This window comes from Nanorana parkeri, unplaced genomic scaffold (assembly GCF_000935625.1).
Source record: "Nanorana parkeri isolate BGI_ZX_2015 unplaced genomic scaffold, ASM93562v1 scaffold570, whole genome shotgun sequence".
Taxonomy (NCBI): Eukaryota; Metazoa; Chordata; class Amphibia; order Anura; family Dicroglossidae; genus Nanorana; species Nanorana parkeri.
The window spans coordinates 636,376-646,794 of NW_017306838.1; the positions used below are offsets into that span (position 1 = coordinate 636,376).

The following is a 10,419-nucleotide window of genomic DNA, read 5'->3' on the forward strand; positions in this document are numbered from 1 at the left end:
TCAAAAGTGACCTCTTAGGCCCCATTCACACCAGCATTAGGGCGGATGCATTTCAGCGCATAATTTTAAAAGGGCGTTTTTATTTGCGTTGCAGCGATGAAACACAATTAAAAACGCCCCAAAACGCGCACATCAGCTCGTTTCTATTAGAATCTATATGGAATCCATGGTGATCGGCGCGCAAAACAATAGCTCATGGGGCATTTCCAGTGGCAGGCGGTTCAGATCGCTCTGAGGCGCGCAATCACATGAACTGTCCTAATAGGAATGTATGGGATTGTTGGCGGTTCAGCGCGGGTAAATCCACACGACCGAACCGCCCTGGTGTAAATGGGGCCTTAAGACAGTTGTTACCAGAACATGTGCCTCAATTGGAAGATTTCTCCTTCAGTATTGTTTTGGTTACAGTTTCTCGGCAGACATTGATTTGATTATATTTTTGGGTAAATATGTGGAGTTGCACAAATTACGTTGCATTGGTAAGAATGACAGGAGACTCATTAAACCTTCCTTAGGATAGACTACAAAACAAATCTAATGTGTTGAACGGAAACATAGCTGAAACAAAACAAAAAACAAGTGGATTTAGCGAGAAAAAGGCCCGGGGACTCGAGTGGTTAAATAGTACATTTTCCTTTTATGGTAACCTCCTGTAGTTCTGTGGATAGTAAGATTGGGAGAGGATCTTTGGAAGTCCGTGTTTACAATTCTGCACAGGACAAAGGTAACTGGCTGATGAGAGTAGAGAGTGCAGAGATGACCTCATCATTGTGTTGCTGCTCTTTCACGATTAAATCACAGGCTGAGTCTGTTCTTGACCAACTGTATTGCTTTGAAGTAGTATTAAACTAGTTTTTTTCCCCAATTATGAATGCAGACCAAATACTGTACATTGGCCTGCAAAGTATTTAAAAAAAGTTTTGCCCAAGCACTTAGTCATCATGTTTCTGACCAGTTGGCTCCAACTCTCACAGCTCAACTTCCCTGAACTTCCTGTCTAGTAGAAGATCACAAGAGACAGAGCAGACTCCAGCAGTCGTCACTGTACTAGCTTGGAGAAGGGAGGGAGGAGCAGAGGAGTGGCTTGCCTTGCTGTGTATTTGTGGAGACACAGCTTGCTATAACACACAAGGGTTGCTTTCTTGCAGGGTCCTATGGAGCCACCCTTGTGTGTGTGTGCTAGCTAGCTGTATGTTTCACCACAAACACAGGCACAGCAAGACAATCAACTCCCCCCTTCTCCCATTTTTAAGCTAGTAGATGGACAGCTGCTGGAAACTGTGCTGTCCTTTGTGATCTTGTACTGGACAGAAAGTTCAGGGAAGTTGAGCTGAGAAAGTTGGAGCCAGCTGGTCAGAAACCTGCTGACTGTAATTGTTTGGGCATAAAAGTAAAGGAATACTTTGCTGGGCAATGTATATTTGTCTGATCTGGATTCATTATTGGAAAAAGATTGAGAATTGAATCCTACGTTTATATAACTTTAACTGCAGTAAAGCGGCGTGGGATCCTGGCGGAGCCATCTGACTGGCATAGCTGAATCAGAATATTGGCTGAACAGTATTACACATCTTTTTGGCAGATGAGAAGGATAAAACATGAAACTTTTGGTGCTATGAATTTAACTGAAAATCTGGATATGTAACTTAATTTACCCAAAATGTACGATTGCAAACGAAGCAGCGAAAACATAACCTACGGGCGAGGTGACCATGAACATGAGAAGATTCCCCTGGGGGCTTTAGCTTTTCATTTCAACCACAGATGGTTAATGGAGTCATCCTCGAGCAGAGCATTTTTCTCTGTTCTGCCTTTCTTTTAATAAGCAAATGAAGCCTCTGTATGGCAGAAGTAAGCGGGGGTCAGGGGTCAGAGTATTCACAGGCGAGGAGACAACTGATCACCAGGCAAAGCACTTCCGTTCACAGCCAAGGAGGAAAATACACAGCCCTGAAGGCCAGACTTTCTGCAACACGTCCGGCAAGAACGGACACAGATTTCTGCAAAATGAAAGGACGAATTTTCTTACTTTCCAAATGCTTGTTAACCCCTCCACTTCCACCCCAATATAGATTACAGGCCCTAGCAGTACGTTCATGGAAGTAAACCAATCTAAACGCAAGGAAAATCTATTTACCCCAAACAGGGACTGTCATTAGGGGACGCTGACCTCGGGAGCCTGGAACTGCAAGGCAAGACTGTAAACGCTTGGCCACTGTTCTTACATAAAATACAAAACAATGCAAATCATGACAGCAAGAACATTTATTAACGGAGAACTATGAGGCGAGTGAACATCACTCACCTCATAGTTCTAGCCAACCTGTGACAATGAGACTGTCACAGGTCGGCTCAATAGATCGGGAAGTGAGCGAACACATACCGGCATTCACTCAGTTCTCGATCTATCCGTGCAGAGAGCCATGACTGTCACTCACGGCTCCCTGCAGGGATTCCCCCCCACCCCTGTCCAATCCTCCAGCGCTGACTGGTGGAACAGACGGGGGAGGGGGCGGTTACAGCTGGCTCTGTCTCTAGATAGGCAGAGCCATCTGTCAAGCACGTAGCTGGGTGGATCCAGACAGTATTGTCGGGATCCGTCCCGGCTGCGGCGTCTCAGTATACCGCGAGCTGTAGCTTGCGGTATACTGAGCTTTGGGTGACGGGAGGACGCTAGTTTGTGTCCTCCCGTTACCCTTAGGAGAACTATGGGGAAAAGCCCTGACCCCATAGTTCTCCATTTCGCAATACGAGTCAAACTTCACATACTGAATATCATTTTAGTAAATATCATTTCTCAGTCAAGTTGGCTTTTTTGTTGTTATATTGACAAATTGCTTACAAAAAGAAAAAGATAACCGATTTTATCTGGTAACTACCACAAGAAAACATCAGTGTTGCTGCTCCTCCATCATCCAATCACATTGTATGTAGCATATTATGTATAAGGCAGTAGAAAAAAAATGATGATGTATTGTACATTAAGGGGCAGACTTTTATAAAAGCTTTGCCCGGCATATAGCTGGAGAGAGCAGAATAAAATGTTGCCACAGGAAAGGAATGCAGATGTGGGTCTCTGAAATGGTTCTAAGGTATATATGAGGACTAAATGTACAAAGAAACAGGAAGAAATAATTGTGACTTGAAGCCTGAAGCATATTTGTATTTTATTTTTCAGTAATGTTTTTCTTTTCTTCCTGTGCAGTTTCCAACGTCTCGGGACCTGAGCTAAGACTGAATCCAAACTATCTGAGCTATTGAACACCTGTGTCAGCCATGTCAATTATGGACCATGACCCCACCACAGGGGTGGTCACAGTAATCGTCATCCTTATTGCCATTGCAGCCCTTGGTGCCTTAATTCTGGGTTGCTGGTGTTACCTTCACCTGCAGAAGTTCAGCCAATCAGAGGATGAGGAGAGTATTGTCGGGGAAGGAGAGACCAAAGAGCCATTTCTCTTGGTTCAGTATTCCGCCAAAGGAACTTGTGTGGAGAAGAAAACAAAGCTAACGCCTAATGGCACTGAGTCGCATAGCTGAGTCCTCTACCTATGATGACCCAAGAAAGCAGAACTATTACTGTGAAAATAAACCCCTGTCCTGGTCGGAAGGTGAATTCCCTCCTAGGCAGACAGTCTACAGCTGACCACATTGCATGCATGCAGTACTCTCTTTCAGCCCTCTGTTTTCATATCATGTGTTACTTGAATGTGCTTCATCCTGCTTCAGTGGACGTCTTCCCTGGAATGTGAACTCCCCGTCCCGTGATCAGTGTAATTGGATTTTTATGCATCCTTTTTAATGTGTCTTTAATTTCCTGGAGCAGATTGTTTTAGGGATTGGATCTTCATCAAGATCTCTTTCCAGTAGCAGTGCTTTAACACTACGTACCTACTACATTATCATTTCCCTTTTCCTTTAGAATTGGAAAGAAGAGCAGCGTGATGCATGGGTTTGTTGAATTAGCTTTAAGCTTTATAACTGCGGTGACACTGCCAGCTCTGGTGACTCGCCCTGCAGAGTTGGTGATCGGTAACTTGCCTTATAACTTAAAGTGTACCAGGAGGCTCTCAGCAAGGAGGTGGCAGAAGAGCAGTTATGCAGATATATTTTCTAATGCGGAAATGAAACTTTTTAGATTTTTCACTACAACGTGTACATTTGTATGTCTTTTTCATTGTCTTACCAAGTTCTCCTGTGTGTGTATATGTAATGTGGTAGTATGGAATATTTTTCCTACTACTTAAGATTGATAGGGTGAGGCTGGACAATGCTCTGCATTAGTCTTTCCACCCCAACCATAACCATCACTGTTTTTTAACAACGTACTAGTCTATTGTTGGATTGATTTTGGCTTTTTTTATGCCAGATGACCACTGGGATAGGCTACAAATATATATTAACTACATTTGTTTTAAATGCGTCTACTGCCGAAACACTGTACGTGTGGCCATCTTGCGGTCTGAGATTACATTTTTCCATGTGCTTGAACCATGACCCGGTAATGTTACTGAGAACTGTGGAGTGCATTTTCATGATTTGAAATTTGATCAGTGAACAATATGAATGCTGTTGTATCAATAAGGAAGGTGCACTGTTCTGGGTTCTTTCAAGTATAAAGACACTTTCATTACAAATTATACTTTTGGTCTTTTCCTTGTAACACCTAAAAGAAATTAGGTTACCTTGACCTAAGATGAGTCCTGTTTCCTGCAACATGGCCTGTAGTCTCCTTTCTCTTCTATGTTGTGGATAACTTGCATGTGGGAGACCAGCTACTCACTATGGGCACTCCTTTTTTCACATCAGGAGCCCCCTGCCATCACATTAAGATGTCAGATGAGCCCTGGACGAAGGTGAGCTTTAATCCTCTTCTCAGTGGATCCCACCCTCCCTGGGTTAGTGTCATTAGTTTCCATGGTGCTGGTGGTCAGCCAACTTGCACCATAGTGGAAACGCATGACACTGCAAAAATTTTGCGGCACCCTGGTTGAGAAAGGCTGGTTTAGGCAAGTGATGGACTGACTGGTCAAAGGTTGCCTACATGTGCTTAGCTTAGTGACCCTTCCTATATTGTGCACCTAAATTGCTTTTCTAGGTAAATGAAGCCTGAAGTTAGCGCTTTCACCCATGTAGAGCACCTATACTGACACCAAGTATACCTGCCTGGGGTCTTCTTTGCTGTGAAATGTATCAAATGTCATTGTGGAATTGTGACTCATTGTGAATGATAATGCTTTCATAGGAACACTTTCTTTCTTGCTGGATATGTTTAAGCATTAGTTCCTCCAGCGGGGTGATTCAGTGACTACATATGCTGCTGTTTGTTGTGTGGTCTGAGGGATCCCCATTGAAGACCGCACCAAATTCTCACAGACAGGAGCAAGAGCCAGTGCAGGATCTTCACCCTGGTGCTGTACAGGCTGATATATTCCTACCCCGCAGTCACCCAAATATTTTTTTTTAGTGAAGTTACTAGTCTAGAAATGGCTAATTTAAAAGATCTTTTCTATGTACAATATAAGCGTCTTTGAAGCCTCCCTACTGTAAATAACAACGCAGCTGCGTATTTGGATGGAATATTTGACATCTGTGATAAAGGGAAGTTTCCTTTGACTCTCTTCCTGTTTAATTAGGTTTAATATTTTGACTGTTTGAAGGGATGCAGTAAAGGTATACACATACATATAGCTCAGGTATCCTGGCATATTACATCTTGGTGAGTGCTTAATAATGCACTTGTTAAACAGGCCCTTGTCAGTCCTACAGTTCCTGCTTTATAAAAATCATGCATAATAAGAACTGAATATGAGAATATTTTTCAAAGAAATAGGATTTTCTGCAGAAGCACTGAATTGATTGATTTATTATGGCTGTGTTTCTTAGTAGATTTCATGGGCCTGGATATAAATAGTGATTAAGTAGCTCAGTGGAATATGATCAGGTTCCAGGTATCCTCCATAGTTTAGTTCTGGCTGCGAATGGTCATCTTTCTGAATGGACTTCATGTTACAAATATTATAGGTAACACCATAGCATTTGTCAGTATCGCTTAAGGCCCCTTTAACAAAGCCGTTCCAATCAGATCTGCCTGTCAGATTTTCAGGCAGATCTGTTCAGAAGCTCAACGTCAGTCATTTCTGTGTGATTGCCTCCGAGTCTGTGTACACGGGAGGATTCTCCTATCCATGCTATTTTGTCTGGATGGTGAAAAGTAGACATTTTTTTAATCATTCAGCCCAAAGTTATACTCACCCAACCTTCAGAGCCGGCTTGCTCTTAGATCGGTCCCTGGAGCACCTCTCCCCCTCCGATGCAGCGGTCTAAGGCCCTGTGAGTCATCACATTCTATACACAGTGTGTAGGATGGGAAGATCCTGAGGGACATACCATCCCTGCTGTGGAGGAGCAGACAGGCTTCAGGGAACGGAGTAGCAGCCAACCAACTCTGTGGTTCAGATGAGTATAAAGGTGCCCATACACTGCACGATTCTCGTACGAGAATCGCGCAGTGTATGGAAGGCGTGCGACCGTTTCTAATGTACGGTCGCACGACTTTTGTATATCGAGCATGTTGGAAAAGCAGCCGAGAATCGTACGATTTTCGGCTGGTTGTTAACATGATCGAGAGATCACTGCCGAACGGGCCGGTGTGCGCATGCACACACTGCCCGTTCAGCTTTGCAGTCATTGGAAGCCCGCCCCTCAGGGGGGTGGGCTTGCGATGATCGCAGGTACGATCTGCCTGCCTGTTTTTAAGTACTTTACAACCCTCGCAAGACAAAAGTCTTGCGAGGGTTGTAAAGTGTATGGGCACCTTTACTTTTTTTTTTTAGCACCTAGACAAAAATGGCCATTTCAGTACTGCAAGAGTTAAGAAAAAAAATGTAAGTTGGATCTGAATATGTATTTGCAGTTAGAAACATCTGATCTGATTGGTAGCTCAGTGTTAGTCAATTACATCTGATTACCTCCTAGTTCATTTAGGTAAAAAAAGGAAAAGGTTTGCATCCTTTTCTGTTTTTTTCCGACCTAAATATGACAGATCAGAGGTAACAGGATGTAAATGAATGCACATGGGTCGGTTTAGCTTCCATCACAAGATGGAGGAAAAAAACATGGATGTTAGAAAAGTGACATCCCTTCTGTTCTGCTCCAGCTTATCGGATCTGTTCACAGATTCCTTTCTCATCGGAATGGACGCTGCCTATGGGAAAGGGGCCTAAAGATGTGCCCATACTTTATATATTGTGTGTAGATACCGGAAATATCACAAGAAAAAGGCAAAGGCTACAATTTGACATGAAATAATTCCTTGGTGTCCTCAGTTTTCAGTACTTTCTCCGTCATTGACCCCAAGCTACTATGGAAATCAAGACTTGGTTCACCCTTGATCCAGGTCTGTGAATATTGAGAGAGCAGAGAGAACAACTATTGTTTTCAGAAGGATGTCAGCAATGGCCTCCCTTATGTTTCTGTCGTGCCTGGTTTCCTTTAATAATTACCAACTTTTAGCAAAAGGGGGGGGGGGGGGGGTGTATTTATTAAGGAGCATATTTATAAAGCAGGGAATCTTATATCTTTTTGGTGCATGTGTTTTAAATGAGTGATTGATTCACTACCAGTAGACGTTTGATGAAGTCACATTCACTGACATTGATTTGCCCCAAAGTGTTGCACAGAGTTACAACATTTGTTATAACTATGTACCTACTATTGTCATTACGCACATATGAGAGATGAATGAGCAAATTTGAATATTTTTAAACAGTTGGGAGTAAAATAACAAAAACACAGATGAAAAAAAACATTCCGGAAAACACATTTGCCAAAGTGAAGTTTACACTCTAATCGGATGATTTACCAAAGGAGTACAGAGGACACAAGCAAAGGATGACTAGTCCCTCCCTAGCGCACAGTAGGGTTAGTTAAATTTTAAGTTATCTCTGAGCCTGATGAAGGGGACCCTGTGTGGCCCCAAAAGCGCTTGACATCTTAGAGACCTCTATCAATAAAATGGATTTGCACTGATTTTGAAGCTCTTGTGCTGGTGACATTCTTATTGAAGCTTCACTGTGAGTGGTGCCATCCGCAGTCATTACAAGCACCCATTATATTTCTCTGGGGATATATCCGGTAAGGAGTGCTGCAAGATTTATGGACATAGTTAATTTTTAAGATCCCTTGACACAAACTTTGCGTGTTTGATTATCCTCACATTTTATCCAAAAATGACTGTTGGGAATTGGTGGTTGTTTTCCTGCAGTCCATATTACAGTGTGACTTGCCACATTGCTTTAGTGTACAGAGCTGTGCCTACTCTTGCACTAGTAAGCCAAATACCAGTAAAGGTGACACTTTATGGGATGCTGGACCACCAGTGAGTAAATATACTTGTGTAGTCCAAGTGTGGCAGGCTTACTGAATGTAATTATAAATAGCCCAATTTACTAAAAAAATGACCATAACCAATATTACCAACATTTGAAGAGCTCAAAGGGTCATGTCACATGGGCAGTCCTCTCCAGCAACAGGATGCCAACAAACTGCTTTCCTGTTTTATTGGAGTTGCTCAGGCATCAGCAAGGCAGTGATATTTCCTCACCCACGCAGTTTTGTGCTGTTGGGGTAATCTAGTGCTTTTTATTATTCAGCCCACGGGGCTAAACGAGACAAAGAGCCAGTCTGTGGCCAGCCTAAAGTGATATTCAAGTCAAAAATATTTTTAAAGGAGAACTATGGGGTTAGGGCTTTTCCCCATAGTTCTCCTTGGGGTAACGGGAGGACACAAACTAGCGTCCTCCAGTCGCCCTAGGCTCAGTATACCGCGAGCTGTATACTGAGACGCCGCAGTATACCGTGAACTGCTGCAAATTAATGATTGGGTGACAGCTGCTGCATGTAAACGCCTGCACACCGCTGCCCGCGGTATACTGAGACGCTGAAGCTGATCCTGACAATTGTGCCGGGATCTGCCCAGCTGCGTGACTGACAGCTGGCTCTGCCTATCTAGAGGCAGAGCCAGCTGTACCCGCCCCCTCCCCCGTCCGTTCCGCCAGTCAGCGCTGTCGGATTGGAGCGGGGAATACTGTCACGGCAGAGAGCAGTGACAGGATCGAGAGGTGAGCGAACGCCGGTATATGTTCGCTCACCTCCCGATCTACTGAGCCGACCTGTGACAGTCTCATTGTCACAGGTCGGCTAGAACTATGAGGTGAGGGAAAAGCACTCACCTCATAGTTCTCCTTTAAGCTATTTAAAATGCAGGTTAAAGTGCTTAAAATGAATGGCGCTTCTTGATGTTTGAAAGTTTTTACTTTTCTGCAGAATCAGCTGGTTCTCTGAGCCCTGGTCCTGATATCCTTTATTAGGGTGGTTCCACTCCCTTGCAGGGTTCTTTGGAGCCACCCTTGTGTCTCCAAAAACACAGAGCAGGGCAACCCACTCCCCTCCTCCAAGCTAGATGATGGATGGCTATTGGAGACTGCTCTGTCCCTTGTGATCTTGTACTGGACAGGGAGTTCGGGGAAGCTGAGCGAGTTGAAAACATGATGACTAAGCACTTGGGCAAAAATGTAAAGAAATACTTTGCTGGGCAATGTATATGTGTTTGATCTGGATTCATTATTGAGAAAATGAGCCTTTAATTCTAGATATGTATTTGCAGATAGTAACAAACAAATGGAAACCCTGAAGAAGTAGAAGGACTCATTATATTGGAGAGCAAAAGAACAAATGTTTTGGGTGAAAAACAATGATCTAAAAGCAGACTGCTCATTGATAGTCTTTAGAGCAGGGGTCTCAAACTCAATTTAACAAAAAAGCAAATCACCAGCACTCAATGGTAAAGATGAATATGTCCTTTTTATTGGACAAAGACGTCACAGTGATCACTACGAGCACCTTTTTACTTATTGGCCGGGACTGCTGCGAGGTGTGCGGAGGGCTCCTCCATCGATCTACATCAAACTCAATTTAGTCGGGGGCCACCGGACAAATGTGTTTGTCCCGTGGGGGGCGCTACGATACACAGTACCAGTTTTAACGTATGCACATGTTACAAGCAGCAACTGTCACCGATTCAAATTAATGATTGGGTAACAGCTGCTGCATGTAAACGCACACCGCATGTAATCATATGTGAAAGGATTACATGCCGTTAGGAATCTGTCACTATACCTGCTTACACGATTGTTTATCCAGGGAGAGTGATTGTTTTTGTAACTGCATGTAATCATATCGCATACGATTACATGCGGTATGCAGGCGTGTACATGCAGCAGCTGTCATCCGATCATTAACTTGAATGGATGACAGTTGCTGCATGTAAACGCCAGATTAGGAATTCCTGCTGCAAGAAAACGCAAGTTTGTGACACAGGAATCTCTAATCGCACCTGAAATATAGGGGACCCCCCCC

General features: G+C 43.6%; 1 protein-coding gene across 1 annotated transcript; it reads left to right on the forward strand.

Annotated features, from left to right (window-relative positions):
- The first annotated feature begins 3,227 nt into the window (after positions 1-3,227).
- SNN (stannin) lies at positions 3,228-4,263 on the forward strand. The gene has a single exon (XM_018562292.1). The coding sequence runs from the start codon at positions 3,277-3,279 to the stop codon at positions 3,538-3,540; it is 264 nt and encodes an 87-aa protein (XP_018417794.1). The 5' UTR covers positions 3,228-3,276; the 3' UTR covers positions 3,541-4,263.
- The last annotated feature ends 6,156 nt before the right edge of the window (positions 4,264-10,419 follow it).